The sequence below is a fragment of the Pholis gunnellus genome (genome assembly GCF_910591455.1).
Source record: "Pholis gunnellus genome assembly, chromosome: 5".
Lineage (NCBI taxonomy): Eukaryota > Metazoa > Chordata > Actinopteri > Perciformes > Pholidae > Pholis > Pholis gunnellus.
The window spans coordinates 3,199,483-3,219,720 of record NC_136531.1 but is presented as its reverse complement, the minus strand read 5'-3'; the positions used below and the strand labels follow the sequence as shown (position 1 = coordinate 3,219,720).

At 41.9% G+C, this 20,238-nt stretch overlaps 1 protein-coding gene across 2 annotated transcripts; it reads left to right on the top strand.

The window, feature by feature from the left end:
* The first annotated feature begins 5,749 nt into the window (after positions 1-5,749).
* Positions 5,750-19,218, top strand: sp2 (sp2 transcription factor). 2 transcript variants are annotated; one of them, XM_079159526.1, is made up of 8 exons: positions 5,750-5,789; positions 9,710-9,786; positions 10,678-11,412; positions 12,632-12,835; positions 13,341-13,626; positions 14,592-14,769; positions 15,299-15,492; positions 16,159-19,218. In XM_079159526.1, exons 1-8 carry the CDS (start codon positions 5,783-5,785, stop codon positions 16,257-16,259), a joined length of 1,782 nt encoding a protein of 593 aa, XP_079015652.1. In that variant the 5' UTR covers positions 5,750-5,782; the 3' UTR covers positions 16,260-19,218. The 2 variants fall into 2 exon arrangements, with proteins under 2 accessions (XP_079015652.1, XP_079015651.1); XM_079159525.1 differs by having other exon boundaries at positions 5,757-5,793.
* The last annotated feature ends 1,020 nt before the right edge of the window (positions 19,219-20,238 follow it).

Here is a 20,238-nt window from a genome sequence, read left to right as displayed (position 1 = left end):
GACTACGTCTTATATACAGTCTACGGGTGAAAGGGAATATGTAGTTAATCATGTGACTATAACGATGAATTCATATGACATTTTGTTTTCCTAATATATCTGATAACATGTAAAAGCAGCCTTAACTTTAAACCCTGTACCTCTGCCCAGGTTTCTGTATGGAGGACTGCTACTGTACTGGTCTGCCAGTCTTCCAGCATCAGCCAATCACAGTCCCTGGATGCTTCTGGGTCTCCAGCTGGACTCGGATGGACCGGCCTCTCTCTTGACTTGGACTAACAAAAAAGAGGGACGAGTGTTTGCAGCTGGACGGCGGGAAAACAGTCATTGAGACATTCAGGTGCAGAGGACTCAGCCTCGTCTTCAGAGGGACTGCAGACATGTTCTCACCTGCCGAACGTGTCGGTTTGAAACAAAAGGAGAATTGTGAACTTCATTGTCAAAATTTCCCGAAGCTACTGAACTGGACTTTTAAAAACACAAAATGCACTGGTCAATTTGTACAACTGTTGTTTGCTGCCGTTTCCTTGTTTTTCCTTTCCATGCTGTCAAAAAGAGGGTTTATGGATTACAAATTTGCCCTCAGGAGAGATGTACACACAGAGGCAGGGCAGCAAGAGAGCAAGTCACCATGTTGGAGGACCTATAATCTCATTTTGGGGAACCTGGTTTGTTTTTTTTCTGCCTGGAAATAAATAAATTGTAATGTTAGCTACAATGCTAATGTATTGCAGATGTATATTAGACATGTCGGACATAAAAAATTGGTTTAAAATTGAATTCAATACTCAATTCTATTTCTCTATGTTTGCTTGTTTTACGCAGACGGATTTGATGAAATCTTAACCTCTCATCTTAAAGTTTATACTTAAACATCTCCACATTCTGGTGTTTTGTTTCTGTCTTTAGCCTGATTTTAAGACCGAATTGCCACTTCATTTCCCTGAAGCGATTAGGTTCGACGTTAGGATTTCTGTTTAGCGAGAAGGGGTGTTTTGTTTCGCCTCAACTACTTAGTGAGAGATGGATCTGTCCCACTGATGTCATGTTAGCACGGAAGTTGCGGTTGCTAGCAGATCCACTTAGCCCACTGACGAACAGCATGCGTAAGTCTCATCCCACAAAGTCCTGACTGTTCTGCCATCAGAAACAGCCTTCAACAAGCACAACACCCGGATCCATTCGAACCCGACACGTGAGCGGTGATTCAGGCGTCTGGATAAAAGGCTATGCTTTACTTCCCCTTAATTGGTGGGTGGCGCTTCTTATGCAAGCAACAGCTGAAACGCTAACAAAATGCCTTCAGCTAACTAACAACAATAGATTTCAGCACTTTAAACTGTTATTTTAACACCATATGTCTACCAGGGGTGCAGTTAATGAATTAAACTAAACTGATAATTCAAATGATGATGGGATGAGTTAGCTGTTAGCGAGCTAATGCTAGCTTACTGTAGTTAGCTAAGGCTCTTGCAAACATAAAACTGCAGCTTTATCCTTTTTTCACATTCCACTCTAACACAAGTTGCATCGTCTGTCCGAATGTTTTAGCTAACTGACATATAGTTAGCCTAAACTGACATTCCCATTCTTCTTCTTCTGTATCCTCTATAAAAACATAGTCCTGGGGTCATTACCCTGTTGGTAGTGCATCCCACCACACAGCAGCTTTCTAGCATTTGTCTGTTGAAGGTGGCACCGCCACACAACACAAAAGCTGCGTTCCACATCGTTTACTTTTCCTCTTTACTTTCAGGACATACTGCAGCGGCCCTTAAAAAGTACGTAGTGTTGCATGCAGTATGAGTTTAATTGGGACATACTACTTCCACCTTGAACTTCGGTAAAAACGACCAGATGTAGTAGAACATACTACATACGTCACTTTCTCATCTTTTGATGTCACTCCTCTAACCTGGTGGATTGTACCTTTGTTGTTCATTCAACAGTCTCCGAAACATCTGACCTCTAATAGTTCGGCCATTCTCGTTATCAACAACTAACACTTCAGAAGAGATTATCCGTGTCCTGTTGCTTTGCGTCTCTCCTAAAAAGGAAAAACTCCACCTTCAGATTCTGTTAGATCACTTTCAGATGTCCTAAGATATTTTGGAATGTAGTACTGCAGTGATTTCCTACATTTCCCAGAATGCCCCTTGACCACCATTAGATGAGCGCTGTCGTTTTAAATCTTATGAACCGCGTCCCGATACTCGTAGCACCACATGTCCTGGAGCTGCATTGCATTGTGGTCTATTGAGGCTGTTTTCTGTTGCTCTTACGTGACATGATGTCCACAGCTGCTGTTTACATTTCAGCAGGTGTTCATAGAAAAAATACACCAAAGAAAAGAAAACATCCTCAGAAATGCAATTTAAAAAAAAGAAATAGCGCATATTGACACTGTTTGATTCCAAACAGCTCATTGGAATTGAAGGCAAACATAATACAAAAGGGAACGATGTCACTTCTCTACAATGTTAGGATGATACAGATTATTTTATTTTGTCCTCAGCAGAGGTTCTTTCATCATCGAAGTCCTTATGATTCATGCACAAAAATAAAAGATTCTAAAATTTTTTCATTCACTTGCACAGAAGCAGTTTTCTGAATTTGGCGTTGCTGTATCGGGGAGTTTTATGAGCCTCATTTTCCCACAATGCCTTGCCTCAGAGTGTGTATATCTGCCGTGACTCATCTCTACCTGTCCGTTTTATTTGTTGACATGCCCAGCTGTGTTTTGCTGAAGCGGACTACTGGCTCAGTGTTTTCAGTAAAAAAATAAAACAGGTGTGTGTGTGGCATCCGTTTTTTTTCATTTGAATATTTGAATAAGATTGATTTTGGAGTCTGAACATGTTTCAAGCTTTCATAATTATATTATAATAAGAAAAAAACAACACAATGAAGGGCAGGACGAGGTCCTGTTTTAGTTATCTGGATTCATTTTGTCTTGAATATATTTTGTTGTATCTTGAGAATATACATCTACGGTCCACCGTACTTTCTGACACGGCCTTGCTCGGCGCGTGGAGCTGCTCAGTTGTCATGGAGACGTTTTGATGAATGGATGAAGTCTATACTTAGGTCACTGTGATAACCATCTCCATGGCAACTGAACAAAATAGCAGCACGATGGGGTTGAAAGCTTCAGAAACAAATAGAAAGTTGGACTTTTGTGATGAGTTTTTTGGGGGGGTTTTTGGGTCTCGCTGCTGTTTGTGAAGTCCAGAATGAACCTTTAATAAGTGCAACGTTTAAACACTGAATTCACAGGTTTATCTGAAAAGCCTAAAATAAACACATTCTTATATGTTTAGTTTATAAGATACTGAAGTCTGACGTAAACAGCGGCTTGAATGTGTAAAAAAAAAAGACTTAAACGGTTAATTTATTATCCAATTAATACGACACTATGTAAGTTAACACTCTATCCACGCTTAACCGCATAGAAACTGTTCCATTTCTTTAACGGCGGCCATTCACTTTGAAATGTTTAAAGGCTGAATACTCTCTGGCTGATGCTCGGGCTCGCTCGTGAAGCTTGTGAAATGAAGAAGTTAAATTATGCAGCTCTTTCTCTCTGAGACTCTCCACAGAGGTGCCTGGGGAGACGTGATAGACAGTATCTGCATCCTCCAACCGCTAACTACAGCACACTTGAGGTGAAGAGGGAGAAAAGGGCTTTATAGCTAAAAGCAGGACTCTCGTTGCTTTAAAGCACTTTAAAAAAAAAAAAAAGAACCTTCTAGTGATGCAGGGAGGATGAACGGATGGAGAAACGGACACGAATGTATGGTGAATAAGGTCAAGTGCACTCTATGGGGGGTGGGGGTTTATATGAAAAGGGCCCTGCATGCATTGTGGATGTGAAAAGAGTGATCCAGTGAGAAACAGGACAGCTCATCGTTTTGGCTGAAGACGCTGGAGGGCAGGCAACTCAGCCGATGTGGCCGACAGACGGGACTGACAGCCACGACTGGAACGTTTCACCCACAGGCAGAGAGCCGGGCTCGTGTCGGCACTTCCTCGTCGGGGTCGCGACCAACGCTAAACCGGAAAGACAAGTGCAGAGTCCTCGGTGTTCAGATCTGGTCTGAGTCCAAGTGAGACACGTTTGAGTTTGATTCATCTCTGTGAGAAGAAAACAAAGGAATAACAAAAAAAAACACTGGTTTAAGTTTTCATTTTATGGTCAATTCTTTTGGCTGCTGGGACAAAATGCCCAAAAAGGCATTTATTGTTCTACTGTTGTGCAGGTTTGTGTTGAATAACAAAAGGATTCAACACACAACTCTGCATGTTAGAGCCAGGCAGTGGTGGAATGTACCTTCTGTACTGAAGTACACATTTGAGGTACTCGTACTTGATGTCATTTTATACTTCTACTCCACATCTCAGAGGGGAATTACTGCACATTTGTACTCCTCTACATTTACCTGACAGCATTGATTACTTTACAAATGATGATTTTGACACACAAAAATAGGAGGAACTGTTTTGAAGATGTTCTTGTTAAACGACCCGACGGTTTATACGAGTACAGCTGAGATGATTAGTCGATTGACAGAAAAATCATTTCATGGTTCCAGCTTCACAAATCTGAGGTGCTCTCCTTTTTAAAAAGTGAATGTATTAGTAATGATAATAATGAACAAAACAAACATTATCAAGTCACTTTGGGCTAATTGTGATGGCCTTTTACACTACTTTCTCGTCTGTCTTTTATTTTAACCCCAATATTCAATTAATTAATGCAGAAAATAATCATCAGATTAATCCATAAGGAAAATAATCATCAGTTAAAAGTTTAAAATGAGTTCCACCACAACCACATAACAGTAAAATCCAGTCTTACATGAATCATTATCATGAGTAATGATAATCTAACTATATAATATAATATAATATAATATAGTAAAGTATAGGGGGACATTTTCCTGGTTATACTTACTTACTTCTAACTAAGTAACATTTTAAATGTAGTATTTATTACAGTATGGTGTGAGTACTTTCCTTTAAGTGAAGAATGTGAAATACTTATTCCAACAAGTGGGAACCATGATATGAACAGCCAGATGTGGTATCTTTATCTACACGGTGATTAAGTAGAATAGTAGTTAAATGTTTATGCTTAGTTTCTCTGTTCTACTTTGTTGTCTTTAATGTCCTTGTTTTTATATTCTTCTTGTTTATTTGTATATTCTGTGTATGTACGTTGAGAGCAATGTACACATACGTACATGGCCAATAAACCTGATGGAAGTCATTAACAGGCCAATACTTTAAAATAAATACATGTATAATCCGTTCACACTGGCTTTACTGCAGCGTGTGTTATCGCACATAACGGACTGATCCTCATAATGAAACATAGGACAGTTTAAACACGCTCCAGCGACTCAGAGCTCATTGATGAACGCGGTTGTCGCTCTGCCTTCACTTCTTACATTGGTCGTCGGGCCCGTCAGTGAAACCGTTAACCTCGCTGTTTTAGGGCCCTCGGTTGTTCTCGGCTCACTCTTAGGGAAACGCCTCCTACCGAGCACAAATCTCGACATCCCATTGGTCGAGCCTCCCGTCCTTCGCGTGACGTGCGTGAAATCTCGCTCCGCGATTGGCTCGCTTGAATTTCACTCACAACGGACACAAGCTCGAGCTGATTGGTCGGCGCGCGCGTCGCTCAACCACTCCATTGTGCGTGGATTGGTGCACAGCGACAGCGTGGGCGGGTTCCTCCACGGGGCTCGGTCTTCAAGGCTCACGGAGAGCGAATGTCGTCATGAGCGGTGGGTAGGAATTAAAACATTGGTGTATTTTATATTACTACTTCGTTAAACATTGTATTTGCATTGGACAGAAGCGCACTGGACGTTATGCGGCACGAATAAATGTGTTTTTAGTGGGTGGCTCGGCCAGTTGTGTGAACCACAATAAGCACTTCCGGTAAAAAAGGGGCTGCCTTTTTTCTACTGTAACGTATTCAAAGAGAGTTTGACTAGCCAGCTAGCTACGCTGCAGCTAGCCACATATGCGAGTGTAGCTGTTGTTCTTTACTCCCCCCCCCACCCCCCGCCGCCCATCTATTCCACAATAACACATAGTGATGGTGCAAGTAACGGTCCCATACTGGTTCGTTTAAAAGTACAAACTTTAAGCTGCACTCGGGCCAAATCAGCTTAAGCTAGCTGCTAGCTGCTAGCCACTTTAGTCTAGTGTTGCTGGTTAGCTTGCTAGCTAGCTACCGTTAGCTGGTTGTGCACAGCAAACCAACAGTGTTTTAGATGGCGGCGCTGTTTTGAGGCCGCACTGCTTTTTTGTTTTTTTTTTAAATATGTGTGCATTACTAGTAGTGGTGCACGAAAGTACTCACTAACTTAAAGTTGCAATGCTGCACTGTAGAAATACTTTGTTACAAGTAAAAGTCCTGCATCCAAAAAGCTTATTCAAGTAAAGTGTACATAAGTATATGAATATTAGCGTTTAAATGTGGTTTAAGGAATCAAAATAATGCGAAATGGCCCATTTCAGAATCATGTAAGTTTATATTATGTCACTGCTTTATAATTATTGATGTATTAATGTGTTCATGGCTTTAATGTTGCAGCTGGTAAAGATGGAGCTCATGCTTGGTGGCTTAATACTTTATTTCAGTGTTTCCATTGTATGCAACTGTATACTTATATTCCATTATATCTCAGAGGGAAATGTAGTACTTTCTACTCTACTTCTGTCTGACAGCTTGAGTTACTTCTCAGATTACAGTTTCATACCTGACCGGTCTTGCATCTCCAGATGTGGTCATTTTGAGCTGAAGGATGAAGTGTTGCTTTATAAATTGAAATCGGCTCCTTCTTGAACTTCATAAACTATTTAAAAAGCGTCTTGGATCAGCTGGAACAGCTGTTTTTCTGAGGTCATGAAAACCTTTTAGATATTAGTGGTTCTCTTAGGACGTTACAAACATATAATGATCTTATATAATATGATGTATTGCTGTGGATTAAACTACAGCAGTAAAAGGCAACATACACATCAATGCAGCTGTAATATTAATGCAGTGACATCATAAATAATAGTTAAACACTGACAGGGAACTACTTTTACTTTTGATACATACATGTTACTTCTAATATTTGCATACTTTTACTCATAATAGAGCATTTTTAAACTGTGGTATTAGTATTTTTGACTTCAGTAAAAGTTCTAAATACTTTTTTTTCTCCACCACTGCCAAAGAGGTATGTTAGGCAAGAGAGCGATTAGTCCCTCAGCATGCTGTGGTATCTCTGTGTTGGTGCCACAGCTGCATTTATAAACCATCCTCTTAATGAGGCCGGCGGCTCTGACAGAAGCAACATTTCCTGTTTGGTCTGCTGATCAGCAGCCACAACACAACAGTTTACTTTCTGTCGGGGGTGAAGTTCACTTTCTACTGACGAGGTGGTAGAATTTGTCAGTCCACGCTGTTAAGAATCCTTTGCAGTGTAGGAACTTCCCTCATAACAACCAACTCGTGTTTTTAATTTTCTTTATTTGAATGCGGTTGTAAAGGACCCCCATGTATTACCACTACACGGTGCATTGGAGTCACCGAGCTGAGCTTGTATTCCTTACTGCAGAAAACATACATGGCAATCTTTGACAATCAGTCAAAGATGAAACATTCTGTCCAATGCACCAACTTACAAATCCAAACAAAGATGGTCGCTGTAAGGAACATGTCCTCGCACAGTTTCCACAAAGCAAACTGTAAATGTCTTATTATCAGTTCTATTGATCTATGTTGATGCTACTTTCTATTCTTTTATATATTCATGCAAAATAACACAACTCCGTATTGTTCTTGTGGTGTTCAAGGTGAGCAAGGATGTTATTTCCAGCTACACCTTACTTCCTCTTCTGTAGCACACAACTTTATTTTAATTCAGATTGTCAGAATAGTCTTCAAGGATTCTGGAAAATACTCTCAGAACAGCAGAAAAATATTGATTAGAAATGTTATTATTTAAGATTAAAAAGGAAAAACACAAGTGCTTCACTGTGTCTGAAATGAAACAGCGACGTTCTGCCTTTTAGAGGAACAAGCTGCTCTACTTAATGGCTCATGAGTGCATCACAGCTACAGCTCATCTATGATGACTCGGTACTTTCCCAGAGCAGCTCTGTGGCAGTCATGTGGTTTCGTGTCACCTGCTGTTTGATTTCAAGTGTTTGCCAGCGGACGCGCCTCAGGATCAACCGTGATGCACTCAAATACTGCAAATATTAATATTTCAGTTTGTGAAAGACGACATATGTTGAGTCTTTTGTGCTTCAATTTATTTCAGCGTATATATTTTAAATAAAGGATTTTAATTTGTGAACAAGCTGTGTTACAAATCTTTTGGTCAGTAACAGCCTCGACCTCTTTGGGTCATTAGACTGCTTCAACATTTGGGCAGCCTGACCCAAATGTTCTTATGCTGACAGAAATATAATCTTTTTGTGACGTAAAGACAGCGGTCCAATGGTGCATTTCTTTGCTTACAGAGCATCTCAATCGTTATCAGTATTTTGATATTTGTTGCTCAAAGATTGTTTACTTTTCGAGGGCCAGACATAACAGCTGTTTGTCAGTAAACCGGCCCACTGGACAGATGTTTCATCTAAACAAAGTCCGTTGCTTTGCACAAGAACCAAAGGGCTGCAGTTGTTTTGAAAATGTTTCTAACATAACTTGTTGTCCTTGATATTTAAACGTGTGTGTGTGATCGTTATGTTGATTATTAAATCATCAAAAATGATTCTTGCTTTTTCACACTCAGTAGTACTAAATGTACCAAAAAGATGTGTGTACCTGTTCGCTTTATAACATTTCAAATACTACATATCAGAGATAGAAGTGCGGTTTTAAAGGAGCTTGTGTTTAATCACAGGTCATAGCTCCGTCTCATTGTTTTGTCGTACTGTTGACTATTTACAGAAGCATGATTTTATACGTTACCAATTCTTTTTCGTACCTCCCCAGACAGCTCTAGGTTATGGTGTGAAAAATAACTTTCATAAACTAGCGAGGTGTTTGCAATAGATAATTCATCACAGTGTTAGTTAGTTACTCCCCTTTTATTTTGGCATTGAAATGAAGTTAAAAACGTTTTAAACACTTTTTGAAAGTGTGCATTAAGTTAATGAAGTAAATTAGCTTTTATAACAAAGAAAGAAAACATCAAAGACGTCATTATATTCACTGTAACACAACCATTACGCTATTTTAAGTAACTGGCAAGTGTCTGTAAGTCAATTTTTAACTTGGAGTGCAATGGAATATTAAAAAAACATGTTACGCATTGGAAAATGATTAGCTGCCAATGTATTAGTGACGGCTAAATAGGGCTGCAAAACATCAGTACTGTCGTTTCATGGTTCAACGTTGAGTCATAGAGGGAAACATGTTTTATTGAAACCTCTGGCATTCCTTTTGCTTTAATATTTGTAAGTTATACTGCACGATATTTGCAAGTGCATGCACTGATGACCGGCTTCATTTGTGTACCTGATGATGTTTAACGTTGGTCGTCAGAGCGAGACGTTACCGAGCTTGTTTTTCTTCGATCTCTTTCTGTTTTGTAGGAATGTGCTGTGATGTCCTTGAGCAGCCTAACAGCTGAAAATAGAAGCTTCAAGGCAGCCTGAATGTGACTCTGCTGTGTCTGTGTGTTTTCTCCAGAACAACAGGACAGCATGGCCACCACTGTTGCTGTCAGTCCCTGTGAATACCTTCAGCCCTCCACCGCTTCCTCGCAAGTGAGTAATGAGCCAGACCGCCGTCTCCCGCTACTGTCTGCTCTCTCCTGACTTCACTCCAATAACCCACGATGCATTCGCTGTCTCCAATAACCCACGATGCATTCGCTGTCTCCAATAACCCATGATGCATTCGCTGTCTCCAATAACCCACGATGCGTTCACTGTCTCCATTAACCCCTGATGCGCTCGCTAAATCCAATAACCCACGATGCGTTCACTGTCTCCAATAACCCACGATGCGTTCGCTGTCTCCAATAACCCACGATGCGTTCACTGTCTCCAATAACCCACGATGCGTTCGCTGTCTCCAATAACCCACGATGCGTTCACTGTCTCCAATAACCCACGATGCGTTCACTGTCTCCAATAACCCACGATGCATTCGCTGTCTCCAATAACCCAATTACTCTCCCTGTATGTCTGTATTTATATGTTCCTATTCTGCCGAGGGATGCTATACCGGTATCTGTATCAGGATGTAAATCCCCCGAACGCTGCCGCTGTCCGTCCTATCTGACATGAAATTAGTTTTACATGTTATTGCTGCTGTGCTTTTGTGAGTCAGACACCAGTGACTCTTGTTGTTGAACTTCTGTCCCACTTGTATTCAGGACGCCCCCCCCCCCCCCCCCCCCCCCTCTTCTCCTTACTGGGCTTTTATGTGTTGTAATCTGCCTTTCTGTAAAACTAATTGCTCTCTCTCTTTTAATATAACTGAAGTGTGTATAATCACACATAAGGACGACACAGGAGCACAAAAGCTCGATGGAAACATCGCCTCCACCACGTGTTTAACGTCGTTTATGACCTGTTAGAATCTCTTAGAGCTTAACTGTTTCTGTCCAGGCTGGTTCTAAAGCAGTCTGTGTGTGATTTGTCTCCATGCAGGACGCCCAGCCCTCTCCTCTGGCCCTCTTGGCTGCCACCTGTAGTAAGATCGGCCCTCCCGCTGCTCAGGTCCCCGTCACCTCTCCTCCAGCGCAGCCGCAGCCTCGCAGGCTCCTCCCCATAAAGCCGGCTCCCATCGCCCCCGCTCCACCCAAGAACCTGGGTTTCCTCTCGGCCAAGGGCAATGTGATCCAGCTGCCCGCCGGCCTGGGCTCCACGGCCCCCGGCAGCCCCATCATGCTCACCATCCAGCAGAGCCCGGCCCGCTCCAACAACTCGGCCCCCACCAACATCCAGTACCAGATGATGCCGCAGATCCAAGGGGCCCAGACTATCCAGATGATGCCACAGGGAGGTCAGATCCAGCTCATACCGGGCACCAACCAGGCCATCATCACCACGCCCATGACCGTGCCGGCTACCGCGGCCGGCACCGCTCCGGTCACGCCGCAGAAGACCGTGGCCATCAAGCCCTCCCCGAAGTCGCGCAAGGCAAACAACTCCGCCGCGAACATATTGCAGCTGCCCGGCGGGTTGACGCTGCCGTTCAACGTGGCGACCGGAGAGATGGGCGGGGCTCAGTTCGTCACGGAGATGGCGGGCGCCTTTCACAAACCAGGAAAGGCAGGACGAGGGAGGAAGAAGAAAGTGGTTCTGGCTGCTTGTCATCCTGCCTCTCCACCCCCCGAGCAGATGGATACCATCCTGATAGAAGCGGGCGACAACATCATCCAGGTACGTCTGGCAGAGAAGCCCCTGAAAGCAACAGAATCGTTTGCATTACAAAGATCAAGTGCCTGACCCGGGAACACGTACAGTATCTGTGATGTTCTACACTCGAGGTTTACTCACTTCTGAGAGAATGTGTATTCAGCCGACGGTTGAATGTTGGAGCTAATCAACTGTGTTTTGACAGAACAAGTCTGTGAACCAAACTTATTCAGTATTTAATTAGTAGGTTGCTTCCAGCTGCTGTTTTACAAAAATGCTCTAAACCCCTAAAATTGCTAAATATATATATATTCTTTAAATACAAAAATTAAGTATTTAAAGAATACTGAACAATTGTGGAAAGCCCCATAATATTACATTTTCCTATTTAATTTAATTTAACAATTATCATTGAATAACATTCATTTCATTCAGTCGTCATCAACATGTTTGTCGATCAAATCCACATCCCGTGTAAGTCGATAACACACAGACCACTTTCATATTTACAGCATAGTATAGCCATATATCAACAAATTAATTTTACTAATTTACAGAAAACATCACATTTAAACTGGTTTCATGATGAAACTTACCAGAGATAGTATTGTGAGTATTTCCTTCATATATTGAACGATTAGTCAACTTCAGGATTCACAGGTCTGCTCGGCGTCCTTCGTAAAAAGAAGCACAAACAGGATTTCCTGCTTGTGTGATGTGATCCATTACTTGTCGTATCAGAGTAGAAGACCTGCTTTTCACAACTAAACAGCAACATGTGGATGTTGTGTTACTGCTTTTCAGTAATAGTGATGAAGTAAAGCTTTGTTGTAGTTGCGCGTGGTGCCTCCGCAGATGGTGAGCGAGCTGCGAGCTCAACGGGCCGCTCGTTATATTATTCTCAGAAACGCTCGAAGGCGCACAAACAAAAGACGTAGTGTGAAGAAGCAAGACGACAAGGAGTGTAACCGACCTCCTCACTGTCGAGGAGGAACCGTAATTAACTGTGAACTTATACCTATATTTATATTTATTTTTAAGACCTCCGGTTTCTAAAGCATTTACAAACAAACCCTCCGACATGTTTGTAGTGCTTTTAAAGCAATCGCGCTCCACATGACGCTCAGACCGTGATGGCCTATTGATGAGAGAGACGGTCCCATAACTGCCCGACACGCTGAATCTTTTCCCCTTTTTCATTCACGGTCACAGAGTAAACCTCTCCCGTCTCTCTTATCTGCAGGCAGGTAACAACCTCCTGATCGTGCAGAGTCCCGGGCAGCCGCCTATGGTGCAGCAGGTCCAGCTGGTCCAGCCCAAACCGGAGTCCCAGGTGGTTCAGATCCCCCAGCAGGCCTTGAAGGTGGTGCAGGCCGCCTCCGCCACACTACCGCCCGTCCCACAGAGACAGTCGAGCCTGCAGGTCTCAGAGCCAACACCGACGCAGGTACGAGGACCTCTGACCCGTTCAAAGCTGCTCATCCTGTGTGATAATCATGCAGTGCTTTAGGTGTTAAAATAGATTTAGTGCTCTTATTCCTTTAGATTTACATCCATGCTAACTGTCAATTTGTCGAATACTGTGGTTTATGACCAAACACTCTGTGTTTAGTGCTCAGCATCAAATGTTTGCATGCTGGTACTCAAAAGAATGTGAACATGGTAAACATTCGACCGGCTTAGCATCAGCTTGTTAGCATCGTCGTTGAGAGCACGCTAGTGTGCGTTAGCAGCCTGATTGAGCCGCTACCACGGCACTCACTGGTAAAGGAGGAAGATCAGGATAAAACAACGTTATAATGGAAATGAAATCCCTGTATTTGCTTTTTAATTGATTAAAATAGTTTATTTCTTATCATTTCATTTGGAGCTAAAATATCTACTCAGTTTAGTTAGGATGCAGCGACGGAAAGCACAAACTTCCAAGTTTAACGACAAATTTCTTCCCTCAGATCCTCTTCAAAACCGCATCCGGTGAGTGGCAGTCTGTTCAGATCCAGGAGTCCGTCTCCCCCACATCGACCCCCACCACCTCGGTCACCACCTCGCCGCCGGCCGGCACCAAGAGGGCGCAGGCGGGGGTGCGGAAGGAACGGACTCTGGCAAAAATTGCCCCGGCGGGCGGGATGATATCGCTGAACACGTCGCAGCTGTCCTCCACGACGCAGGCGGTGCAGACGATCAGCATCAACGGGGTCCAAGTCCAGGGAGTTCCCGTCACCATCACCAACGCAGGGGGTGAGCGGAAGTTGGTTCTTTTGGGTTTCTGATGGTTTTTAACAACGAGAGTCCCGGGATCAAGGCAGGGGCACCATTTATTTTAATGGCATATAAAACGTTAGCAATCAACAGCTTTTATTTAACATTTATTAATTAATTTAGACATATTTTGTGGTCCTATAATCCTGAAGGTTGATATTCCTAGAGGGCAAGAAGATATCCATCATGAAGATGAGATGACTCAAGATATTCTCTTGAATCATCATCACGAGTCTTGTTATTTAAGCACAAACATTGTGACTCATGATTAACTCCAAATAAACACTCCCTCTGCTTAGAACATGTCGTCAACTCTTTGCTTTCATGTGTTATTATCACAGAAGTGGGCGTGGTCATTGTGACGTCACTCATTGCTTTGTGGACTGATGTTTTGAAGCCTTGAGTTCGGCGATTTCGGCGTCAGCATGTTGTTGTTTTTGCAGCCAATGAACAGAAGTGACCATATTTAAAATGTGGAGGAGTGACAGAGACGGCCTGTCAATCACAATGTCCCGCCCTAAAGCATCCCCTGCTTTATGGTCTGTTTGACTCTAAATGGACCATCATTTACTAAATGAACATCATGCTGTATTGAAGAAGACTTGAAACTAGAGATTGAGACCATAAACTCATGTTTACAATGTTTACTGAGGTAATAAATCAAGAGAGAAGTAGAGTCATTTTCTCATAGACTTCTATACAACCAGAGGAGTCGCCCCCTGGTGGCCACTAGAGAGAATGCAGCTTTAAGACATGAAGTAACGGCTTCACTCGGCAGAACCGGAGGTTGCCGCCTACTCAATATGTTAATGTTTCACTAATTAGAATTTCAGTCCATTCATGACTCGTGGCAGTCAGCCTGTAGTCTAATTAGATATTTGGAAGAGCTTGGCCGGAGCCCTGCGTTTGTGTCTTACAGTGTCTCCGTCTCTTGTGTTTGTCAGGCCAGCAGCACCTGACGGTGCAGACGCTGCAGGGCGGAGGGCTCCAGCTGGCAGCGACGCCGGGCCAGCCGGCCATCCAGGTGGACCAGACCCTCACCCTGGAGCTGCCCAGCCAGCCGGGAGAGAAGAAGAGACGCATGGCCTGCACCTGCCCCAACTGTAAAGACGCGGACAAGAGGTGAGCGTGTCAAGACGACCGATACAGAAATAAATATCACATTATTACGTTCTTTACTTGGCCAGGTTCAATTCTGGCTCATGTGCGAAGTGACAAGAGACAATAACTTAGAATTATGAGGCTGTAACGGGAATATTACTAACTGGAAATGTGTATCACTGCCAGATTTTCAGTTAATTGTTGAAATCTGAAATTAGTTACCTGCTCTTAGTCATTCTGAGAACTTTATGTAAGAAATAAAAATATTTTTTTAGTAAACATAGAGATACTAGTTTGCTTTGACAATTAAAAATGTGTATTCGTAGATACTTTATTTACTTTATTAATAAAGTTTCTGCTCCTGAAAATCTAAATGTATTTTATGAACAGAACATTTAGAAACTTAATGCATTTAAGTTTGTTTTGATGCTAAATGAAATGCTGTCAGCTGTTCCTTTCGAAAGCTCAGCTCTACTGTTGGAAGCTGTATATCTCACTGTGTGTGTGTGTGTGTGTGTGTGTGTGTGTGTGTGTGTGTGTGTGTGTGCAGGCCCGGGGAGGTGGGGAAGAGGAAGCACATCTGTCACGTCCAAGGCTGCGAGAAGACGTTCAGGAAAACGTCGCTGCTCAGAGCTCACGTCCGGCTGCACACCGGAGAAAGGCCCTTCGTCTGCAACTGGGTGTTCTGTGGGAAGCGTTTCACACGCAGCGACGAGCTGCAGCGGCACGCCAGGACGCACACAGGTCTGACACACACATGTAAACACACACACACACACACACACACACACACACACATATAATGGAGTTCCTCTCAGGGAGCTTCACTGCAAAATGGAACAAGATCCCCGCAACACTCAACCTAAAGCAAAGACGAATGAGACTGAGTAAAGTAAAAAGCTACAAATGAGGTCATTTTGACCACTTAACAAACAGGAAATGCTTAATTGAAATAATAAAATCCAAACAAAAGGAGAAGGTATGTTATCTCAAGTGAGAAAGATCCAGAGAAATCTATGAAGGATCAGTTAATGAACTCAGATCAGCGATAGGAGATGCAGCGATGTTTTGTCAAACTTATTTCTTCAGATAAATCCGCCTAAATTATCTCGTATATCTCGCTAATGGCATAGACTGTATGTCGGCCTTTAATGAACAAGTAATTGTTACAGAAAAAATTGCCATTGTATATTCTTAAACTGTGAAATATTGTTTGAGGTCAAACATGGTGCTGAAGTAAAGACAAACAGAGAGCTGGTCTGCGTGTTCTTATAGTTAAAGTTCTGCAAGAACAATAAGACTCTGAAATCCTCTGCAGAACATTCTCTTTAATACAAATGATGTTGTGTTGTTTTGTATTTGACATTACCAACGTGACCCCGGCCCTTTCCTTTCTTTCGTCCCCCGCAGGAGACAAACGCTTTGAGTGCAGCCAGTGTCAGAAACGCTTCATGAGGAGCGACCACCTGACGAAGCATTACAAGACTCACATAAACACCAAGAACCTGTGAGCTGTATATACCGAGCGTGTACGCAGACAAACTCTCTCAAACTAAAAAGACTGTGTTATAGAGGAAGGAGGGGCCAGAGGAGACGACGCCACGGGAGCGTCTGTGACTCCTCCCCCTTTTATGGGACGTGCTCCAAAGAACAGGTCCCTGTCCTCTGGGACACGGTGTAGCGCGGTGTACAAACAAACCCTTCCTGGTGGACTTCAAACTGATCCAGCAAATGTATTAATAATAGTTTATCTTTGTTTTATTCTTTTTCCTCTGGTCTGGTCCAGAACCAGCTCCGACCGAAGGCTTCACGCGCAGACGTTCGACCCTGCTTCTTTATTTATGACCTCTGGACTCAGACCCCCAGGACTCCAGTCACAGTTTCCCGCTCTTTTTGTTTTGCTTTGCTTTCCCCCAAAATCCTGCTCGATTCTTATGAGTTGTTCTGCTGTGGACTATTCGGAGATCACAGAAATTGGCTTTCAAAAAAACATACTGTATACAATATATATTACATAAAAACTCAACTTCCAAGACTTTTGAAAAGCTTTTAGAGGTTTACCGTGACTATTTTTTAAGTGTGTGTACGCATACGATCATACATAATATTAATATTGATAATAAACTATTTATAAACATTTTCCATACAATTGTTAGAAATTGTTTTACCCGAGGCTCGTAGTTCTAAACGGGATGCTCAACGTTTTGACAGTAGAACTACAAAGAGGACGTAGAAAGAACGTTTTATCACATTTGCTTTGAGGGCACTGATGAGGCTGAGCTCCTCCAGCAGAGCGACCCGAACCTGATCTGATCTCATCTTAGTGAAAATCCCGACTCCTGCTGTAAAACATTCACACAGTGAATGTAATGTAACAAAAGAAATGACTTTATTTGGTTTGCTTAAAGCTGAGCAAATGTTTCAAATGTCTTCTGGTTGATGGAGCATTATGGAGACATGTTTCATGAACGTGAAGCACATTTGGTTTATTCTGAGAGAAGACCCTGAGGCGCTGCACGTCTCCTGTCATGATCGGGTGAACTGATAGAGGACCCAGGATCGATCCCTGTGGAACACCAGAGTGTTGAGATAAACCACACGACGGGCTGCGAGGGTCGTGGTGACGTCACCTTTTTATCAGCTGTTAGCAGGACGTTGTTTGTAACATCTCAAGATGATTGGAGGACTCCACTAATACCTCAGAAATGTTCTTTAAGGAAACACCGCTAAGTAGCTTCACTCTTAAGTCTTCATCAATGAATCGTGTTTCATAGGCTGCATCAATAACCTGATGTGTAAGGAGAGTGATGATTTAATTTATGATATATCTATACTACCTAAAATTCTCTACTGCAAACATTTTCTGGAGAACTTCGTTTCCTGTGTCGTCAAGCTGCAGCGCTGAGTTAATAACGCTGAAACAAATCAAAGAGTCTTTTTTTTTTTTGAAGTTTAATCAATATTTTCACAGAGGTCTCTTTGAGTCTCCGGGTTTAAATCAGTGAAATCTTAGTGATCACTTTGGTGATAAACGCGCTCACAACCCTTCTTTTCTCTCTGCGATCCAAACCAGGTCGCTACATGGCGTCCATCTTGGATACCTCAACGGGTACGTCTAGGGCTGGGTATCCCACTTCCATACGTTCAGTCTCTGAGTATCGAAGCTGCCGAGTATTGAGAGTTGGCCTCCGATATTCTACTCTATTAACTTGTTCTCCTATCACATGGTTCCTGATTTGAATCGAAACATTTCGACAGTATTCTGTTTACTTCTTTAAACGGCTGCGTGTTGGTTGGACGTTTAGTTTTTAACTCTCCTTTTATTAAACAAAAAGATTGTTTTGTTTTACTTGAAAGGTTTGCATTTTCATTGGTGGCATAAAATGTTAGAAACAACATGTTGATACTTCTCACAGTAAGGTATCAAAAAGCAGTACGATGCCCAGCCCTACTTACACTGTGTGTACTAATAAATAAGTAACTAAATTCCAGAGTAACTCTGCTATTCTGCTTTACTCACGGTATGATTTTTGATTTGAAGCCTGTGCGTTGCTGTGTGTGTGTGTGTGTGTGTATGTGTGTGTGTGTGATCAGATTTTCAGTGATTTGGCCTGACTTGACAATCACGTCCCGAGATGGAAACAGAAAACTCTTTCTCAGGCCTTTTGATCGGTTGCTTTGTACATGAACCTTCTTTCTTCCCAGCTATGTGATAGCTTTAATTCTGAATTAACACTTGAGATGTTTTTGTTGATATGCAGATGACCAGCATTAGGCCTACTGTACAGTATTCACACACGTTTACTTCAATATTACTTTGGCTTTACAAAAAAAAAAACATTGTTGCTCATATATAATGACGATTTGCCGAACGCTCGCTAACATGTCAGTCAGTTTTGAAGTCTGAACCTTTTTTATTTTTGAAAAAAAAATGCACCGACTTATTGTCAAATAAGCTTTTTGGTCAAATCAGACGGCGGTGTAGCGTGTCCACCTCTGTGTTGAGTTCTCACTGTGGCGTGTTTTTAATACTGTGACATACATGTTAAATGGATGGCGCCGCCTCGCTCAGACATCCAACAACAACTTTGACCAAAAAGCTAAAAGTCCGATGTGTGTTTTTTTTAAAGCACTTTGAACCAGTTTTCATCAGAGTGCTTCCCGGGGGGGGGGGGGAAGACCAATACTGCGTAAAGCTTACATGTAGGTGGCCAATATTTGGTGTATTTTTTCAAGAGTGTGTCTGAAGACACGCGATGCCGTCGAGGATGGATAGACAGAGCCTGCTCATATTTATGTTTGTATTTCATGTCTGAATATGTAAATACGGTGCGTGTCTGGTAGACACCATTAATGTAGGATATTAAAACGCGAACGTTGAGCTGCCCCAGTGTTGCGGGTTGGCGTGGCCAGCCCTGAAGGAAATGAACTTTGTACAGTGTGTAAGGAATAAAATATAATGTGACATTGTATAGCTTCATTCCTGCTTTGTATACGACTTCTAGATCTTTTTTCTATTGAATTAAAGATGCCTCAGAAAGCTGCACCCAGTATTTAAAGATGTTTCTTTTTCTGTCTATTTCCAGGTAACGTTTGTCAAATTCCTTTTGTGTTTTTAACTTATGTTACACAATAATGTAATGTGCACTGATTTAAAATCCACAGGTTCCAAAGTTTGTAGAATGTAATCCAAATTTTAATGAAATATGAGGAGATTTTCCAAATTTAGACATTTTTATTGCTGGTTTTGGCGAATGAAATGCTTCTCCTTCTCCAGGCCTGTGTGTCGTATATTGTTCTGGTTATATGGAGAACCAGCAGTTCATTTTATAACTTTTGTAAAGGTGCTGAAACATAACATTTGCTCCTTTTTTACAGTCACGCCCTCAATAAACAACTCAAACCATTTTTGTCGCCTTTCTGATTTTTTCCTTTTCCCATTTTAGTGTAAATGCTAAATAAAAACACTTTTAGTCATTTCATAAGAGCTTTAAGTCCTTGAGTCTTTCTTTTGTAAAGATACAACATGTCTGACTTTGTCAGGGTTAGAATAATAAAGTCCTGGCTTTATTACCATCAATGTCAAGTTTAAACAGTCCACACCTTCATTATGACGGAGACAGTTATTCAATATCATTTTCACACACTTTGGATTAAATTAGTGACCAACAGACTCATAAAATATATTTAACATTAATATTCAAACTATTTTTAATGTAACAATATGTCAACAGTGTGATAGTAGCCAAGTGTCAGACACACAAGTGCAAGTTTGAAATGTTATATAAGAACTAGTTGAACCTTTATTGTGTTCATGTGTTTATTTCTAGCAGTGGTGACATTTAACCAATTATATTTACTGATAACTCAATTTACAATTTAGTATGGTATAGTAGCATATTTTTACTTCACTGCATTCATTCTATAGGGACTTCTTGTTCTTCATACAAACATGTATGTACTTGTTAGTGATAAAACCAGAACAATTTA